The 20,620-nt window shown below is 40.6% G+C and overlaps 3 protein-coding genes across 3 annotated transcripts; all 3 read right to left on the reverse strand.

Moving 5' to 3' along the window:
- Nucleotides 1-1,864: 1,864 nt before the first annotated feature.
- On the reverse strand, nucleotides 1,865-2,791 carry LOC149303957 (olfactory receptor 11G2-like). Its single transcript, XM_089480883.1, has one exon. It carries the CDS (start codon nucleotides 2,675-2,677, stop codon nucleotides 1,865-1,867), a length of 813 nt encoding a protein of 270 aa, XP_089337009.1. The 5' UTR covers nucleotides 2,678-2,791.
- A 6,406-nt stretch (nucleotides 2,792-9,197) lies between these two features.
- LOC149303958 (olfactory receptor 11H6-like) lies at nucleotides 9,198-10,130 on the reverse strand. Its single transcript, XM_089480759.1, has one exon. It carries the CDS (start codon nucleotides 10,128-10,130, stop codon nucleotides 9,198-9,200), a length of 933 nt encoding a protein of 310 aa, XP_089336885.1.
- A 6,007-nt stretch (nucleotides 10,131-16,137) lies between these two features.
- On the reverse strand, nucleotides 16,138-17,109 carry LOC149303959 (olfactory receptor 11G2-like). The gene has a single exon (XM_089480885.1). The coding sequence runs from the start codon at nucleotides 17,095-17,097 to the stop codon at nucleotides 16,138-16,140; it is 960 nt and encodes a 319-aa protein (XP_089337011.1). The 5' UTR covers nucleotides 17,098-17,109.
- Between the last annotated feature and the right edge of the window lie 3,511 nt (nucleotides 17,110-20,620).

The raw sequence follows: 20,620 nt of genomic DNA on the forward strand, positions 1-20,620 counted from the left end.
TGTTCCTTTCTTTCCTGGACGCTCTCTAGGGACCAGTAACTAACAGATTCTGGACCATCACTGGTCCAGAGACCACCACTTTGCTGAGTCTAACAGAGTCCAACAACGTAAGAAGTATGTGAATATGTTTGTATTGTGTTCCACAAGTGGGATGCTTAAAGCATCTGGACCACTGTCTCAAATACAGAGTTATTTTGGTGGTTTTGGCCAACCATGTCATAGAAGACTGATGTATTAAGTACAAAGGGTGCTCCAAAATATGTATGAATCTCATATTTTCCAAAGTCGACTATAGAGATTCTTGTGATTTTGCTATAAACTTAATTGTATTGTATATGGCTAACAGAATGGATTGCTTATAAGAGCATAAACATCCAACCAACATCCTAATGCTACTGATGCTCACTTTTCTTTGTTTCCCCCATCCTATACACTCTGGTGACCCCTAGCGTTTATTTAAGGTTTTGGTTTTTCATTGAACTATCAAGTAGGATATTTATACTTTTGAGTTCAAACTTCACTTTTTAATGCATCTGATGAGGATGTGTTGAATTGTGCGCATGATGGTTTAAAAACAAGGGATTAACCTTTTCACTTTGAATCGTTTTCTTCAAGGAAATAATTTACCACTCCCTCTATCTTGCTTGTAACTCTAATAATCTCTTTCCCCACCAGTGCCATACATTAATTGTCTTAATCTATATCTTCCATCAGAACTATATTTGTCTATGTTTTCTGCAGAATCAAACAGGTGGGTGTAGAGTGTACTGTCATCTCATCTGATGATGCAGATGTAAGAATGAGATAACTTTGTACATGTGAGCCAAATTGAGTCCAACATCTACCTTCTGATGCACAGGTTTTTGCCTACACAGTTTACCAATGCATGAATTGTGCTCTGTGAAGAGTAAAGTAACCTTTCTATGACCTGTTTCAATTTACGATGGTAAGGATTGACTGCTTAATGGCTGAGCTTTGGCACTGTGGGGTGGATCTGCTGCTCCACATGGCTTGTCATCTTAATTGGCTCTCGCAGGAGAGCCCAAGGAGAAAAGTTCAAATGTGGGCACCAGCTAATTGTGTTGGGAGAGATTTTTTTTTGTGAAGTTGATTTTTTTTCTTCCTGATCTAACTTTTCTGAAAACTGTGTAACGTGTGCAATGCCATGAAGGAAAGGGCCAGCAGAACCTGACCTGAACCCTGAGTATGGAAAAGTCGCTTTGTTGGACTACGAAACCCCCAGTACTTGTGACCAGGCTGGCCAAGGTATTCTGAGTGTTGCAGCCCAAAAAGTAACTTTTCTAAACTGTGTGCCATATTCTGTGTGAAGCATACAAAGGACTCTTAATCACACTTTCCCAACCACAGAAGTTTCCCCCTAACAATACAGGAACAAGGAACTAAATTTTCATTTGCATTAGCAGGGTTACATATTTCATACTAAATATAACCTGAGTTACATTTAGTATGAAATTCTTAAATATGAAACTGAGTCACCCCATTTACACCAGACCCAGTTTACACAGTGAGTCCAGGAATGCAACCCTGACGTAAATCAAAACCCATATGTTTTTAAACCAGAGCCTGGAAGAATTCAGTGTGGGACTACAGCTCCCAGTATCCCCTAGCCATGGGCCCATGCTGGAGGTTTCTGGGAGCTATAGTCCCAGACTAACTTTTCTAACCTATGTTTTGACAATAACGTAAATCATAATTGTGTTATTTTCATTCCTGGGAATATAATATAAATTAATAATATAGTTGGTGGGGAGGAATCCTTTAGTCCAAAGTGATAAGTACTACAGGGAGACAGGCCCTGATTTCCTGGCCAAGGTCCAAACCAACCATCCCCGGATCAGTGCATCTAACGTCCCCCCAATATTGTCCTCTTTAGGGCATCCTTCATCTCCTTGTTCCTCAGACTGTAGATCAGTGGGTTGAGCAAAGGGGTCACAACAGAATAGAAGAGAGTCACCACTTTGTTGCTGCCTCCAGAAGCTTCGGGGACGACGTACGTGACCATGATGGATCCATAAAAAAGGCTCACCACGGCCAGATGGGAGGTGCAGGTAGAAAAGGCCTTCTTCCTCCTTGCGGTGGAAGACAGTTTCATCACTGCCCTCAGGACTGCTGCATAGGAGCCCACAATGAAGAGGAATGGGCCAAAGATCGCAATGGAGCTGAGGCTGTAGAAGGCCAGCTCTATGCGATGGGCTGGAGAGCAGGAGGAGGCCAGCAGCGGGCCTGGGTCGCAGATAAAATGGTCGAGGACATTGGAACCACAAAAATGGAGCTGGGAAATCAACACAATGGGGACCAGGAACCACAGGAAACCAGAGACCCAGCAGCAGGCTGCCAGGGTAAAACAAAACCGTGGTGACATGAGGATTGGGTAACGCAGTGGGTGGGAGATGGCCAAGTAGCGATCCAAGGCCATGGTAGCAAGAAGGAAGCTCTCGGTGGTCCCCATAGAGAAGAAGAAGTAGAACTGGAGGAAGCAGCCCTGGAAGGAGATGACGCTCGGCTGTGGGGATGCCAGATCTGACAACATCCGGGGCATGGTGGTGGTTACGTAGCAGATCTCCAGCCCAGAGAAGTTGCCCAAGAGGATGTACATGGGGAGGCGGCTGAGGCGAGAGTCCCAGAGGACGGCCGACATGATGCACAGGTTGCCCATCAAGGTGAAGGCATAGCAAGTAGACAGAAGAGAGCAAAGCAACAGATGGAATAGGCGTGAGAGGGATGGGAAGCCCAAGAGGACAAACCCAGTCACCAAGCTGGTTTCGTTTTCCTGGTCGGAATGGAGAAGGTCCCACTATTTTGCAAAATCACAGAGGGAGAAAGGGTCAGGCTTTGAAATGGACCAGACTATAGTTTTAGCTTGCCTAGAAGCTTCTGGAGCTTGGAGAAGTTACGGTTTTAATTATTATTCCCAGACTCCTGCAGCCAGTGTAGCAGTGTCAAGGGTGGTAGAGGGTTACGGGCACTGTAATTCAGAAAGCAAACTTTTCCAGACTTTGGAAGTCATGTATTCTTCTGCTTTCTTTCAATTCCAAATATACATACTGTATAAGGAAGCTTTTATTCTTGGCTTTGATCCACTACCTTTAACACTTTGTTTTTTCTGAACTGAAGATCAAGCTGCAGAAGGGGTGTTACTTGTCTTATTTTCAAGTGCAAGAACAAGCAGCCACATAATTTTACTTCCTACCAAGGTGATGACAAGGAGCCAGTGTGGTGTAGTGGTTTGAGTGTTGGATTACGACTCTAGAGACCAGGGTTCAAATCCCTGCTAGAAAACCCACTGGTGACCTTGGCAAGCCACATACTCAGCCTTCGGAAGGCAAAGGCTAAAGCCCCCCTGAACAAATCTTGCTAAAAAACCTTCATGATAGGTTTGCCTTAGGGTTACCATAAGTCAAAAATGACAATTAAAATTGTAAAAAAAACAATCTGTTTTGCTTTCATGCTTAACCCCCCCCCCCCCCCCACGTATGCCATTTTTTGGCCCCAAAAAGGCCTCTCAGATGGTTTGTCATAAAATAATTCTAAGAGGATGTAGTATATTAGTGGATACTGCATAAATATGTATTTTAAAAGCAAGCTGATAGGATAGATGCACTTTATATAAGCAACCAAGTTTGATATGGAAGCTCAAAGAAATAGTGAAAATATTTTAATTTTTAACTTGCCAAAGACATGCAAATTTTTATTGTTAGGTGGATAGATAGGTTAAAAGCCCCCCCCCCCCCAGAAACAAAACAGAAGCTAGTTTGTCTGACATGTTTGCTTTAATTTGGAATATCACATCCTGATCTGAGTATGCTTGGAATTGTGTTTTCAACTCTTTAGTGTATTTTGGATAGAAGGGAGAATTTCTGGATCAATAGACTTAACACCTTAAGACCTCAACCTTTTAAAAGAGATGATAGTGTTATGGTCTCAGCTTGGAAGATGATACATAATACCATCATCCACTTAAGAATGTTGACAATAGAGTGTTCTACCACTTTGGAAGCAGGACATTTTTATTCTGAGCATCTGAAGAATGCAGAAGACATTTTTTGTTATTGCATTATAAAGTTCTGTTTATCAAGCACTCCTTCCCCTCCATATGTGGGTAGCCACTTCCCAATGTGTGTTTTCAACATCTTCACCAAAATTTACATTCTTTGTTTAATACAAGCCTCAAGGGGTTACACTAGGCCCCTTTTATTTCTTTGATTTTCACAACCCAGTAGAGATGTTTTAGCCAAGGGCCACCCAGACCTCCGCACCATAATATCCTCCAAGAGTGTTGTAAGATTGGTCATGCTACCTAGAGTTAATTGGAACTATAGTCCAATACTTCTGAAGGGTATCAGCTTGAGGATTCTGCATAAACTCTGTGGCTACACAAAGACTTGAAACTGGATTTCCCCAGTCTCACTTCCGACCGCACTGGTTCTCCCCGTTCTGCTTCTTAAACAGTGAAATGTAGTCCCACATTTATAAAGATTTTTGGGATTGCTCTACCATAGTTAACCCTAGTGTATTTATTGGCAGATCCTAAATACCCTGAATATACCAGATCCCATCTGATCTTGGAAAGTAAGTAGGATCAGGCTGGTTAGTACTTAGATGTTAGATTGCCAAGGAATACCAGGTGCTGTATGCTGTATTTCAGAGGATGGTGATGGCAAACCACTTCTGAGTATTCCTTGCCTAAGAAAAGCCTTTGAAATTCATGGGGTCACCATAAGTCAAAGGACAACTTGACCACACACATGCATGTGCGGATACCCCCATCCACCCCCACACTTATTGATAGCTTCTCCAAAAGGCTCAACATTCATTTCTTAATTCTTACTACAATTCTATCAGTTTCTTCAGGAAGAGGCACAAGCAGTAAAGCTTGGAAAAGTTACTTTAGGTGGACGAAAACTACCAAAACTGCCTAGGCGTCTCGAGGTGTTATAGTCCATCAAACATAACTTTTTCAAGTGCTGCTAATGTGCCTATAGTTGATGATAGGTTTTTACATGCAGCATTTGAATGTACTGTGGACATAGGCTGGAACATTGCTGGAGCACTTTTGCTGCTGACACATGCATTCAAATCAACTCTGATTTATGGAAAGCCTAACACAGGGTTTTCTTGGATGTATTCAGAGGCTGAGAGAGTGTGTGATTTGTGATGTTCACCCAGTGAGTTTCCATGACTGAGCAAGGATTTGAACTGTGGTGTTCCAGAGTCCAACATTCAGGTCACTACACAAAATTGGCATAAATGATGGACAAAAGGAAATAGCCATGGGCACTGTGGCTGTTTAAGAAGGTAGGCACTGGAGAAATAGTTTGTTTGGAACCAGTACATTATACATGTTTTCCTGCATTGCTACTGGGTAAGTGGAAAAACAACAGCCACTAGCATAGTGCATAACTGCATTCAAGCCTATTTTGCTTTAGATTTATAAGTGAGACTGAAAAGCAATAATATGCAAAGAAGAGTTTAATAAAATGCCTTACCACATGTTCGGACACATTCATGGATGACATCTGTCATATTAACTTCTTACATTCCAGTCTAGTGCACAGGGAAATGAGGAAGGGGTGCATGTGACTTAATTTTCATTGGACTGAATTACAAGCATGTAAAAGTCTATATACTTAAAGCAAGAAACAAATAATTACGCGTTCCACTGTTATATTCAATATACATTGAGTTTTAAGTAGACATGAACATGTTCCAGTAAGGCTTTAGAAACCCGCCTTCCTTTTTTCTCCCCTGTCTTCAGCACTATAATAAAGGTGACAAATTATAGGCATGTAACCGTTACTCCATTATTTATTTATTTATTTTCCAATAATGGGACTCAAGGCAGCCAACAACATATTTTAGAACAATATAAATTAAAAGCTTTCAAAGTAATTAACAGAAGTATAAATATAAGAGTTATTTAAAAAGCAATGATATGATTTATAGCATTGCAATGTTAAATATTAAAAATATTAACATTCATGAAAAAACTATTTATAAACCTTTAAAGCAACACTGCAGAGCATTACAACCCCACCCCAGTCAGTCTCTAAAAACCTGAAGGCATACAAATGTTTTGAATTGCTGACAGAAAGAAAGCAAGGACAGGGCTATCTTGGCTTCTTTAGGGAAGCAGTTCCAAGGTCTAGGGGCAGCCACCAAGAAGGCCCTCTCTTTTCTTCCCAACAAACAAGTCTGAGAAGGTAGTGGGATAGAGAGAAGTGCCTTTCCAGACCATCTTAGAGTTTTAATGGGAGATACAGTTGTCTAGATAACCTGGACTCAAGCCATGTAGGGCTTTATAGGTCAAAACCAGCACTTTGAATTGTGCCTGGGAACAGACTGGCAGCCAGTGGAGCTGTTGCAACAAGAGAGCTATGTGTTCCCTTTAGCTAGCCCCAGTTAACAATTCATCTGCGGTTCTTTAGGTCAGCTGAAATTTCTGAGCACTTTTCAAAGACAGTCCCATACAGAGTGCATTCTAGTAATCCAAATGGGATGTAGCATTGTAGCCAGATCTGCCTTCTCCAGGAATGGGTGCAGTTGGCCCACTAGCTTTAATTTGTACAAATACACTCCTGGACACTGCTGAAACATGGGCCTCCCAGCTCAGAGCTGAATCCAAACGGCAAATCTGCATTTTCAGAGGGAGAGTAACCCCCACCTAACATGGGCTGAATCCTTGTTCTCAGAACTGTCTTTTTATTTCCATTTGTGACAAAAAGCAAAATAGGATGGATGGAGTGGGGAAAGTGATCTAGTTTAGTGCAGATCAGGGTTGGTTTGAGGATCAGGGCCAGTCTGGGGGCTGTTGGCTGTCAGTCTATGGCTAGGTTTCAAGAAAGAATTAGCCACAGACAATAGCACGAAAGTAGACTGGTCCCTATCACACTGGGGGGGGGGGGTGTTGCTATCCTTCCACATCACATATTTTAATACATTAGAGAGACAGAATTGTGGAATGATAGAGAGTTGGAAGGGGTCCCATAGCCCATCAACCCCTTACTCAATGAAGGAACCTCAACAACAGCACCAGCCTTTCTGAAGATGTCCAAGAGAAGGAGACCCAACCACCTCTCTAGGTAACTGCTCCTATTGCCGAATCATTCTTGGCCATCAATAAGTTCCTTCTAATTTTAAATGAAAATATACTCTTCTGTAACTTAAAACCGTTAGACCTGGTGCTACCTTGATTGCCAAGATCTTACAAAAGTTATTTTCTGGAACTACAACCCCCAGAATTGCCCAGACATCATGACCTAGGGAGGGGATATTGGGGTTTGTGGTCCCACAAAATAAAATTGTCCTAAGATCTGGGCTTACCTAGGAGCATTATCAGGCATCCTAAGTTCCATTCCTGTTCCTAGAAAGGAAAGCGAGGCACACTGATTAGAATCATTTTGGATGGGAGAAAGCAGGGACAAAGCAACAGTACCACAAATCATTGCAAACATACCTGTTTCTTACTTCTCCTCTGCGAGCACAACCACCTCCTTCATTCTGAAGGGCTGCTGGCCAGTGAAAGACTGATATCTTGGTTCCACAGGGTGAAATCCCAGGAGAGCCCTGTCTCCAAAGTGAGATGAAGAATCCAGTCTTGGATTTTAATCATGACTTTTGCTGTGCCTGCACTAAGAGGAGCTGCAGGGTGTGCTAAAGCAGAGACAATATCTGCTAGCGCTTGTGTGGTGGCAGGAGGAATATGTTCTATGACTACAAAGCAGTTAACAAGTCCACCAATGGATCAGTGAAATGAAACTTCCTCATTATATCATAACACAATAACATCCAAAACCCACAATACTGTGATACTTTTATGGGGACAACAAAATGCACAAAATACATGATGCAAACCCTGGTCTCCAGAGTCATAGTTCAATGCGCAAAATGCTACACCACACTGGCCTCTATATCACAATGACACTAAGAATTAAAAAAGAAATCAAAGAGGAGGAAATCTGCCCTTCAAACTATAAAGGCACCTCAGTAAATATGTCCCAGTTTTTTAAAAAAACTTTGGAAGAACTCTAGTGCTGATCCAAGAGTTTGTTACAAATAGCTTCCCAAAAGAATGAAACAACTGGGGAAACCTGACAAAATCCATAGTCCTATATTAAGAGAAAGCTGGAAGGAAGACCCCTGACTTGCAAGTTGTTATATTTTTTAGTAAGATTTTCTAATTTTACTAGAACACTACTTTAAAAGGACATTTCAGCATTTTTACACATTTTTAAAAAATTGTAAGCCATTCTCTTATCAATTTTAAATTTGTATATATAGATTTTAAAAAAGTTACAGAAATAATAGAAAAGCAATGGGCAATGCAATACATATTTCTCAAACATGGTAACAAATATTAACACTGAATTACATTGTACACACAGGAACAAAGTACTTCCAAAACAGCCATTTTTCAAATGTGTAGATAAGCTCTGGCAGAAAGGTTTGTGGTACAACTTGTGTTTTATTACACAATTCATTATACAAATGCAAATGCAGTTGACAAAAAACTTGTAAACTCTTCTCTGTTCTGAGCTTCTACATGATTTTTATCTATACATATACATGATTTATAGTCCCTATTGTCTGTATTGCAAATGCATTTTTAGATTGGTTTGGAATGGGAATTCAACCACACCACAGTGTTACAGAGAGAGCTATAGTGTAGTATAGTGGTTTGTGTTGGACTAGGACTCCAAGAGACCAGTGTTTGAATCCCTGATTGGCCACGGAGACTCACAAGATGACTTTGGGTAAGTCACACTCTCTCAGCTTCCAAGGAAGGCAATGGCAAACCTTCGGATAAATCTTGCCAAGAAAACCCCAAAATAGGTTCACCTTAGGGTTGCCATAAATTAGGACGGAAATGAAGGCACACCAAACACCCTTGTAGAAGCTTGGTGCCACTTTAATTGCCATGTCTTAAACCTTCAGAATCCTGGTAACTGTAGTTTGCTGAGTCAGAACTTTAGTGCTTATAGTTTATAAGAGCTCCTAAGAATGCTGTGCAAGAGTATTCTAAGGACCTTGCCAATGTCACGATTCTGTAGGATGGAACCATGACAGTTGAAATGGTATCTAATGGCCATAACTGTGTACTCTTGATACATCCCAGGTGTCTTATACTTGCTTTATCCTTTCTTCCTAACATCTTAAAATGTTTCCTTTCTTTCTGTTATTCATACCCTTCTTCTTAGCAACCTGCCCAGGGCCTCTTTCACCTGCTCATTCCTTAGACAGTAGATCAGGGGGTTGAGAAGGGGTGTGATGGCTGTATAGAAAACTGTTAATGCTTTAGTGAGATCTGACTGACTTTCTCTCCCTGGAATTAAGTAAACACCAGCCACTGAACCATAGAAGAGTGTCACTACCATAAGCTGGAAGGAGACAGTGGAGAAGGCCTTCCTGCGATTGCCTTGGCTGGAGGTTTTAATCAGGGTGACAATTACAATAGCATAGGATAATACAACAAAGATGAAGTTACCTAAAATCACAGAATTCATAGCCATCTGACAAAAAAAGGGGGCATTTCCTAATGGTTGGCAGGCCAAGGACAAAATTGGCCCAGGGTCACACAGTAAATGTTCAATGACATTTGAGGCACAGAAGGACAACCTGGAGATCAGAGTCACAGGGATAATGTGCCACAGAAAGCCAAGGATCCATGAAGCACTCATCAGAGCATAGCAGGAACTGGGGGACATGACTTGTAGGTAATGTAGTGGGTGACAGATGGCCAGGTACCGATCCAAAGCCATGGTAGAGAGGAAGAAGCATTCTGTGCTTCCAAGGGAGAAGAAGACATAGAACTGAAAGAAGCAGGCCTGGAAAGAGATGGTCCCATCAGGTGACGCAAGGTCAAACAGCATCCGAGGCACGGTGGCCGTCACATAGCACATCTCCAGCCAGGAGAAATTGCTTAGCAGGATGTACATGGGAAGCCGGGACAAGCGTGTGTCTAGAAGCACCAGTGTGATAATGGTGACATTTTCTGCTATAGTGAGCATGTAGAGAATGGTGAAAAGGCTAAAGAGCAGAAATCGTTTCTGATGTCCACCCCCAAATCCCAGCAAAATGAATTCCTCAACTGTGGTTCTATTGGCCAGTTCCATCTGACTTGAAATACAGTTATAACCACCTACCAAAAACAAACAGCTACTGTCTGTTGATCTTCTTCCACTGAAAATCAATACCTAAGCAATCTTGTCATGTGTGTCTCGTAAAAGGTTCAGGGAAGATCTGGCTATACAGTCGGCCCTGGTGGCGCAGTGGTTAAATGCCTGTACTGCAGCCATTCACTCAAAACCACAAGGTTGCGAGTTCAAGACCAGCAAAAGGGCCCAAGCTCGACTCAGGCTTGCATCCTTCCGAGGTCACTAAAATGAGTACCCAGACTGTTGGGGGCAAATTAGCTTACTTGCTAATTAGCTTACTTGCTGTTCACCGCTATGATCTTTGGAATAGCAGTATATAAATAAAACAAATTATTATTATTATTATTATACACGGATTTTTTATACACGGATTCAAGCATACACAGTTTGAAAATGTTCCAAAAAAGTATAAATTTACCTTGATTTTCCATTTTTTATAAGGGACACCATTTTGCTATGTCATTATATTTAATGGGACTTGAGCATACACGGATTTTGTTATACACGGGGGATCTTGGAACCAAACCACAGCGTATAGCAAGGGTCCACTGTACTTAACAACATGACGCTAAATCACTTCTTCCTTCCAACTTTTGGTGAAATTACATGGAAGACAGACAATCAGAAGTAGCATTGTTTTGGTGGGACTTCATGCAATGCACAGAGGACAGTTTGTGATGAGGACTTTAATTCCAGATGAAGGAAGCAGCTAAGGATCACACTTGCTTCTTAACACCATTCCATGTTCTTTCTCTTTCTATCTTTCCTCATCCTTGATAACTTCATCATGTTCTGCCAACCTTTTCTTCAAGGAACCCAAACTCTCTTGAACACCAACTTCCAGGATATGTGCGGATGGAGGGCTCCTAAAGTATGACCAATTGAATGGCATTGTGGAGAGATTCCATTTTCCCTTCCTTAATGGTGCTTTTCTGGTAATAATAATAATAATAATAATGAGCAGAAACAGTAATAGGTAAAGATAGGAAGTTTCCAATAGTTTCTCCCCTTCTTTCTTTCTCAGTTTCCCCAAAAGCTAGGACACAGGGCAGCTGGGACTCAAGAGGGAACTCCAAATGAAAGAGTCTTCAAACTAGTAATTTTGATGCAATCCTTCCATTGTCTGTCAACGGCAAGAAAAAAGGGATGGGGGAAAAAGGATGGCTTATGAATAGAGGCTGATGTTGTCTGAACCTCTGCAAAATTACATAATTGAAACAGGGGAATAGTGTGATAAAAGCCTCCACTAGCACTGCCCAATGTCATCTGGATCACCATTAAAAGGTATGACTTCATGAGTAGGAAAGAAGGAAGACCACATTACAGATGGACTAGCTTGATCAAGGAAGCGATGGTCCTGCATCTGTAAGGAACAGAACGAAAAACTGGAAAGCACGTATTCACAGTAGAAGAATGAATGGAGACGATGTCCCATGTACTGTGTGATCATTCAATAACATTTGCCAGTAACAATTACTGGAGTTGCACTCCGTACTCTCAATCAAAGTGAACCTTCTAATACTCCTTCCTTGTAATATTCAGAGGATCCACTTTGGTTGAGAGTGCGAACTGCAACTTCAGAAATTTCTGATATTAGCCCCTGAAGAAGGCCAATTGGTGACAAGGCCAAAACGCGTTGGGCTTTTTAAAAAAATAAAAGTTATTGGACATTACACAGCATGTGGGGCATTGTTTCCTGCATTTGTAAGACCTCAACTGGCTGTTAATAACAGTCTTTTGGAAGCCTCTTATTCATAGGGTTGCCATAAGTTAAATCTGACTTGACAGCACATAACAACAACGACAACAAACTGCTAATTGAAAGTCTTGTCTGCAAGCACCTGCCATTCAGATAGACTGTATCTTACCGAAGTTCTCACCCTTCTTTTCTTTTGCTTGGTAACAATTGCTGTTCTTGCATCACTTTAGGAGGCAAAGCGTTGAGAAAGATCTAGCCAATGGCTCATCACAAAATTTCCATCAGTTAAGCATTTTGGGGAAATGTTTTTCTCCATATCTTGTATTGGTGCTCAGGTATCACATCAACAGGCTGTGTAAGGTGCGGGGAGAAGTACTTCTGTGTGCAGAATGAAGCTAGAATGCTCTTGTTAAGTCTTTGGTGACCCTTGGGAAAGTGTCCATCAAGAATAATATAATCCACCAAAACAGCAACTCTTTGGAGACATGTTGCCTCCAGTCACAAGGGGAAAGATGGGTAACTCACAAGAGTAATGGTTGTTTTCCTGAGTTCTTTGTTTCTAATTTATTTATTTTTTCTTATATAAAGATTAAAAAGCCTTCCTTCCCTGATTTATCCCCAAAAGGCACAGAATCTCTCACTGATGTTGGATGATATTGAACAACATGATTGACCTAATGCTTTGTTTGGCCCATCTGCATATGCATGTACATAGGCTCTTGATATCCACTTTTTACTATGCTATTGTATATAATGCTCAAGCCTCATTATATACAATAGCATAGTAAAAAGGTAAAATGGAGTGGAGTACATAAATTGTCAAAATCAAGCTTTGCTTTTGACAATATATATATGTTTAAAGCATTTTTAAGCCTTGGGTGGTTGAATCCATCGATAAAGAATCTGTGCATATGGAGGGCCAACTGTATATATACACACACCTACAGATATGGCATTTGTGTCAGTTGTATTGTGTGGAAGAAAAATTAGTGAGTGATTTATGTATTGTAAGTTGAAGAACTGTGCTGTGTAAGTGGCTTAGAGAGGTCAGCCTTAGGAAGAATGAATTTTAGCCTAGTAAGAAAGGAGGGTGATTGGGAAAGAGTTGATAGTGGAGAAATATATTTTGCTGTATTGGCCTAGCAGTCATATGTTTTCCTTTTTTCTGCTGAATATAGATGCAGTCATACGGAATGTACAGTAATCTAAAGCAAGATAATTGCACCACTCTTGTATAACTCACATATGTTCCTGGAACGGGACAAACCTCATTTCAAGTAACTTTATTCTTCTTAGAACTGGAAAATAAAAATTCCATCCAACAATTTTAAAGTCTCAGCAAGATTTCCATGATAGTTGCATTCCATGCAATCATAGCTGAGCTTATTATAGAAAGGAACAAAGACAAATACTACATAACCAAAGAAATTTAACTAGATATCAGTTGAGGTTCTCAAAGAGGTGAGCTTTCCCTATAGTTTCCATACTCTCCCACTGTCCTGATCTGACAGAGACAACTTAATTCTCTGCTGACCCTTTTTTTCTGCTGCTTTTAAAATGTCCTAGTTCCTCCCTCTGCTTTCTACTTTCTCCCTTTGTCCTTATCTTATTTCAGTTGCTGTAAGTTGAGTTCAAACTGCAAAAGTATTTTGTATTCAACTAACTAAACTGGAAGACTGAAGAAAAGGGAGCAGAAACTTGCAGAAATCTGGCCAGCTGCAGCTCAAGTGATCTGCTCTTTTAGGATATAGGGAAAAACTGAGTTTAAGCTGGTTCTCTGCCATGTTAGTCTATGGCCAAGAATCGGGACCCCGGACAGAGAGCCTGGAAACCAAATTAAGATTTAACCCCTGGTTGCTTTGCATAAATCGGAAACAACTTGAAGGCACACAACAACAACAACAACAACAACAACAACGTTTTGCTTAAATCCAATTTATAGAGTTTTACAGTTAGAAACAGAGAAAATCAATTAAGCAAATGTACTGCAGCTTTCAGCCTTGCCCCTCTCCCCAGCAGTTTCTCATGCAAAAAAAAGTGTGTTAGAAGGCAGCTGTGGCAAGGAATCCAGTCTATCTTAATGTTGCAAATGCTCTTTATCTGGCTGTTTCCCCAGAGACTAGTTCTATAGATCCTTATTGTTTTCAAAATGCTTGCTTGTTTCTCTGTACCTTTTTGCTGACCAGAATGCTGCTTGTATCCATGTTAATTGTCAATCAAACAGTTTTGCTCATACGAAGCTGATTCCCATGAACTCATATTAACCTGAAGTTTTACAACCTTTGTGGTAATCAATAAAAGAGTCTCTTTTGTGAATGACAAGCTCTTGTGTGTCTGTGTGTCTTGTGTGTCTGTGTGTCTTGTGTGTCTCTTGGGAGAGCTCCCTTGACCAACAATACTATTTTCTTGTAAATATGTCCCTTCTTTGTCTGGTTCAGGGTCTACTCGCAATACCATGTTTCAAAGGGGAACCTGGAAGAATTCTGTTGTTCTAGAATTCACCCAGCACTCACACTTTCCTAAGTGCAGCAATGTATTTATCCTTCCCATGCCCATGAGCATGTGTATACAGCAGCTAGCCGTTATTATTATGGAACAATGATACCAGTGGCTGTAAAGAGATTTGACAGCTGTCCAAATGTCCAGAAGAGATTCAATAGCTGAATAGGCTGCCTGAATGTCCAGAAAAGATTTGACAGCTGTCCAAACTTAAAACAGCATTGAAGACCAGTCTCTTCTGGCAACTTATCCAAATAATTTTAAATTGTGAATTTAGACGCTGAATTTTAAATGTGAATTGTTTTAAAATATGCATGTCTTATTTATCCTTTGTTCATGTTTTCATTAATGTGTTTTAACTAATGTTGTTAATTTGTTGTTGTTGGCTGCCTCTATCCATTGGGAGAGACAGGTAAGACATAAATATTATTATATTATATTTTATTATAATATAAATAAATTATAAATATATTAGATTTATTGTAGGAACTCCTTTAGAGACAGTAAAGCTGTCTCAGTCAGCTAAGCAGGGATAAAAGAAACTGGAAGGAGCATCCAGAAAAACCAGAAAGTCCCACATTTTGTTCCTATCCTTTCCAATATTATTTTGGAGATCCATACAATGTTTTGTTCATCCCAGGATATTTTCCGTCAGCGAGTATGATTAGAAACTTTTTATACCAGCTCCCCAGGTTAGCTTATTTTAACCTAATATTTTCCAACATGAAATAGATCAGTATAACTGGCCGTTGGTGCTGCTGCTCAGCACTTCCATGCTGATCCAGCACTGCAACAGAATGAGCTGGAAGAATCCTGTGGTGACAGAACAAACTCTCTTTTCCAACTGAAGGTATGGGAATAATTCTGGAACATTTCCCAAAATAAAATAAAAATTAACATTTGCTGGTGATACATCTCTCAGTTCTTTGGACAGTGCAATTCTAATTCTGTCCTGTTATATTAGTTTTGCATATGTGATAAGAATTTTCTGAAGTGAACTTTGAAAAATATGAGCCCTCACCTGAGATATAAAGTAAAACAGTCTGTTACACCACACCAGGACTTGATCTCTCCGGTTCCATCTCATTCTATTGTATTGTGAGGGACAGTTTTTCTCTTATCTAAGGTTGAGCTTCCCGTATCCAAAATGCATGGGATCAGAAATGTTTTTAGATTTTTTTAAAATTTGGAATATTTGCATATACTTAATGAGATATCTTGGAGATGGGACCCAAGCCTAAACATGAAATTCATTTCAGTTTCATATATACCTTATATACATAGCCTGAAGGTAATTTCATACATAATATTTTAAAAATAATTTTGTGCACAGATCGAAGTTAATATACACTGAACCATCAGAAAGCAAAGGCTTCCTCAGCCATGCATGAGGACAATGAATATTTCAGATTTTGGAATTCTGAACAAGGGATACTCAACCTTTATAACGTGGCATAGTGGCTTGATTGTTGTATTATGACTCTGGAGATCAGGATCAAAATCCCACCTCGGCCATGAAACCCACTGAGTGACCTTGGGCAAGAACATACTCTCAGCCTCAAGGAAGGCAATGGCAAACCTTCTCTGAACAAATCTCGCCAAGGAAACTCCGTAATAGGTTTGCCTTAGGTTCGGAAACAATTTGAAGTCACACAACAAAAACAACTAGTAAGTAGGCCCAATACTTTTAGAGGCTACGTTGTATTAGTTTTGTATCTCTGGTTGTCTGGGTATTCCATTTTCAGCTTTGGCTTCCTTTTGTCCTTTTTATATTTTCAGCATTTGGCCCCACCATTTCTCCGTTCTCTTCAGCAACCTGCCCAGGGCCTCTTTCACTTGCTCATTTCTCAGACAGTAGATCAAGGGGTTAAGAAAAGGTGTAATGGCTGTGTAGAAAACTGTTGCTGCCTTTGTGAGGTCTGATTGATTTTCCCCACCAGGAATTAAGTAAACTCCTGCTACAGAGCCATAGAAAATTGTCACAACCACTAGATGGAAAGATACTGTAGAGAAGGCCTTCCTACGATTACCTTGATAAGAGCTTTTCATCAGAGTGAGAATGACAATAGTATAGGACACCACAACAAAAAAGACATTGGATAAAATCAAAGTGTTCATGAACACCTGATAGACAAAAGGAGCATTTCCTAATGGGGGACAGGCAACGGATAGAAGTGGCCCAGGGTCACACACAAAGTGGTTAAAGATGTTAGGGCCACAGAAGGACAACTTAGAGATCAATACCACAGGGACAAGGTGCCAGAGAAAGCCAAGGACCCAACAGGAAAAGATGAGGACATAGCAGGAATGTTGGGGCATAATTTGTGGGTAGCGCAGAGGGTGGCAGATAGCCAGGTATCGATCCAAAGCCATGGCTGAAAGGAAGAAGCATTCAGTAGCCCCAAGAGAGAAGAAGATGTAGAACTGAAAGAAGCAAGCCTGGAAGGAGATGACACCATGAGGAGAAGCCAGGTCAAGAAGCATCCGAGGAACAGTGGCAGTCACATAACACATCTCCAGCCAGGAGAAATTGCTCAACAGGATGTACATGGGAAGGTGGGCCAGATGGGCATCTAGTAGCACCAGTGTGATAATGGTAATGTTCTCTGCCAAAGTGAGCGTGTAGAGAACAGTGAAAAAAACAAGGAGCAGAAAATATTTCCGTTGTCCACCTCCAAATCCCAGCAAAATGAATTCCTGGACTGTGGTCTCATTGGTCAACTCCATCTAGAATTATATAACAGAATAATGTTACATACCAAAAAACAAGTATGAACTGCCTTTCTGTCTTATAGATTTCTGAAAAAGGTGAGCAGATATGCTATTTGGGTCCATGATTGATCTTTCTACCTTCTCCAAATTGTGCTTCAGATAATAAATCATTATTCTTCACAATCAATCTGTTCTGCATTAGGGATTCATGAAAAACAGACTAAATTTATTGTCTGAATGTTGCTCCGTGAAAGCCTTTGAAACTTATAGTGAATAATGTATTCTATCTTGGCAAAATCTGACTCTCTTCCTGCCATTGAAACCTGTAATGGTACCAAGTCAAACAACATGTTGTTTCTTTATGTACTTCTGTAGTTAGTTAACACTTTGATTTTCACCGCATCCCTTCTCTACAGGACTCTAGGACTATCCAAACCTTCCATAAAAATACTCTTAAAACACAACTCTAAAATCAGAAGAGACTACCACATATCTTGATATGAGGAACATTTAGCCTTTAAGTTGATAAAGAATTTAAACAATATATTATGGAGAGGAAAAATCTACTGTGTAGGTGTGTTTTGGAAGAACCTGGAGTCTATGAAGTCAGAAAGTGGAAGACAGCTGCAGATCCAAGTCAGAAAATCCAAATCCAATTCAGAGGCTATAGATGAGAATAATAATGTGCTTTGTTCACGCAGTTTCTTCACTGCAGCCATGACTTCATAATCATGTCAACATTCCTATGAAATAGCCCCAAACTCTCTTATTGCTCTTTTTCTGAAAGAGAAGCACATCTTCAAATCCAGCTTTCAAAATTTCTCACCCCTGATTCCTTTGATGCAAAGCATCAGTCCATCCACCTAAAGTCAAATCATGAACGCTGGCTTAGGAGCTGAAGAAACATATGCTGTTCCCTGTGTCTCAATGTGATGCTCAGCACTAGTAGCATTGCTAGGCTATATGGTGGGTTTGGTGGATGACTGGGGAGAGCAAAGCCTAAAGGCCAATGTTAAATATTCAGTGGCCCTTGGGGATGGGTCCTTCAGGAACAATCTCATTATCCTCCAGAAGAACCTATCCTTGGAGAGAATTGGCCTCTGTTTGCTGTAGTGGAACACAGGTAATCAGCAGAGGTAATTGTTGTTTTCATAGAATCATGGAGTTGGAAGAGACCACAAGGGCCATATGGCCCAACCCCCTGCCATACAGGAATACACAAAGCACTCCCAACAGATGGCTATCCAGCCTCTGTTAGAAAACCTCCAAAGATGGAGATTCCATTACTCTCAGAGGCAGCGTGTTCCACTGTCGAACAGCTCTTACGATCAAGACATTCTTCATAATGTTTAGGTGGAATCTCTTTTCGTGTGCCATGGATCCATGTACTAGTCTCTGGAACAACATGAAACAGGCTTGCTCCATCCTCCGTATGACATCCCTTCATATGACATCCCTTTTCTTGAGTTCTGTGTTTGTTAAATTTCTGTGAGCTGAAGCTACATATTGAGATTAACAAAAAATAGCTGGAGAGATCCCTCCCAGTAGTTAACTGGTGAAACACTTCCCAGGCCTTGTCTGCACAAGCCAAATAAATCAGTCTCCCCTGTTCTCTCCACGGGGAGTCCGGAGATACACAGCCCAAAAACCCAGCCATTGTGTGAACAGAGCAGACGACATCCAGCATCTTCAGTCCCGTTTCAAAATTGGGTCTAAACTGGCTAGAGGTGCTGGTGGAATGTGTTGGAAATGCCACCCACACCAACTAGAGGGTATTTTGGACATGTTTTTACCCTGTGGGACCCAGGGAGCATCCAAACATAGTGGAAATGCTCTCCACATCTTCAAAACATGTGGGTCGGGACCCCTTTGGGGGTCGAATGACCCTTTCACAGGGGTCGCCTAAGACCATCGGAAAACACATATTTGCATGTAGCAATGAAAATAATTGTATGGTTGGGGGTCACCACAACATGAGGAACTGTATTAAAGGGTCACAGCATTAGGAAGGTTGAGAACCACTGGTCTAGAGAGACATAAGTTCTAGCTTCTGCCCTATTTGACCAATATTGACCAGTATCACTAGGATGTGAAAGTGGAGCTCAAGCAAGCCTTTCTCCCCAGGATCTGCTACAGCAACTCTTGCTGTGCAATTGACACAGCAAGACAGAGTTTCCCAACTTAGAGAAAGTTTTCATATCCATTGTAAGAGTGAAGCATGAAACATTTGCACTAAATATGCCTTTACTTTTGGGAATCTAGGTGTGGTGCATGCACGCACATGTGCGTGCATGCACATGTGCACATGAATATGTTTGTGCACACATACACACAGAGCAAGCAAAAAATAGAGGCCGATTGCTTACAAAAAAACAGACAACATATCCAGTGCTTCTATTTTTTATTAGTCCATGGAGAATGTTAAAAGGAAATGTGGAGGTTCAGTTAACAACAGTGGCAGAAGACAGCTGGAAGTCTTTTATTGTTTTTATTATTAGTATGTTTATTATGTGCACATTAGTATGTATTTATTAACATTTGTAGGTGTAAATAGTAATTTGAAGTTTGCTTGTTTTTTTCTTGTTGCTTTTTCTGCGTTGATATGTAGCTACCCTTGATTTTAACAATAAAGTTTCAATTAAAAAAAAGAGAATGGCAGAACACACCTCAGTTCTAAATGTGTGCATTTATAAAAGCGCAGAAAAAACAGACTTGAAATTACAGAAATTATTTGAAACTGGCCAATACATATCCGTATCCATATCCATATCTATATCCATATCCATACACACATACATGTACAAATGCATAGATACATATATGCATACATACATATTTTGCTGTCACATGACAAGGATATTTGTTTTCTTTCTTATTTAGTGCTTAGTCCCCCTAAGAGGCAGTGTGGCATAGTGGTTTAAGTACCATATTGCAACACTGGGAGATTAGGCTTCGAATCCTTGCTCGGTCATGAAAACTTACTGGGTGGCCTTAGGGAGCAAGTCATGATCTCTGAGCCTCTGAAGAAGGCAATGACAAACTCCTCTGAACAAATTTTGCTGAGAAAAGCCTATGATACGTTCATCTTAAGGCTGTCATAAGTCAGAAACAATTAGAATACTCTCACACAACAACAACAACAGTAAGAGTATCAACAACAATCTCATAAGTTTTCCAGTTCAGCCCAACCCAAGACAACACCATCCCCAAAGTCCAGGTGAGTCCAGTTTCAGAAAGATCACAAAAATAACATGATCCACTAATGGGCTTTTCTGACGCCTGCTATTCACCTGAAATAAAACCATGGAAAAGTAGTATTAAGTTCAAGGTGGGGTTCCAGTGGGGTGATTGATCCAAGATGCAAAACCTATTTGACAAGACACCTGGCTCTCCTCGCTCCAAGGCAAAGTCATCTCTCACAGACAACTTGCTCAGAGCCAGTTGGATTTGTCAATGAAGGAAGTCTTTTTTTCTCCCCCTGGGAATATGCTGAAATTGTTTTATGGGTGTTCCTGATTTTCTCTTTTCTTCCTCCTTT

This window comes from Sceloporus occidentalis, unplaced genomic scaffold (genome assembly GCF_023333645.1).
Source record: "Sceloporus occidentalis isolate IW3139 unplaced genomic scaffold, rSceOcc1.0.p SCAF_14, whole genome shotgun sequence".
Taxonomy (NCBI): domain Eukaryota; kingdom Metazoa; phylum Chordata; class Lepidosauria; order Squamata; family Phrynosomatidae; genus Sceloporus; species Sceloporus occidentalis.

Excerpts from the sequence above, each read along its gene's own strand:
- LOC149303957 (XM_089480883.1), bottom strand. The coding sequence starts at position 2,677 with ATGGGCAACCTGTGCATCATGTCGGCCGTCCTCTGGGACTCTCGCCTC.
- LOC149303958 (XM_089480759.1), bottom strand. The coding sequence starts at position 10,130 with ATGGAACTGGCCAATAGAACCACAGTTGAGGAATTCATTTTGCTGGGA.
- LOC149303959 (XM_089480885.1), bottom strand. The coding sequence starts at position 17,097 with ATGGAGTTGACCAATGAGACCACAGTCCAGGAATTCATTTTGCTGGGA.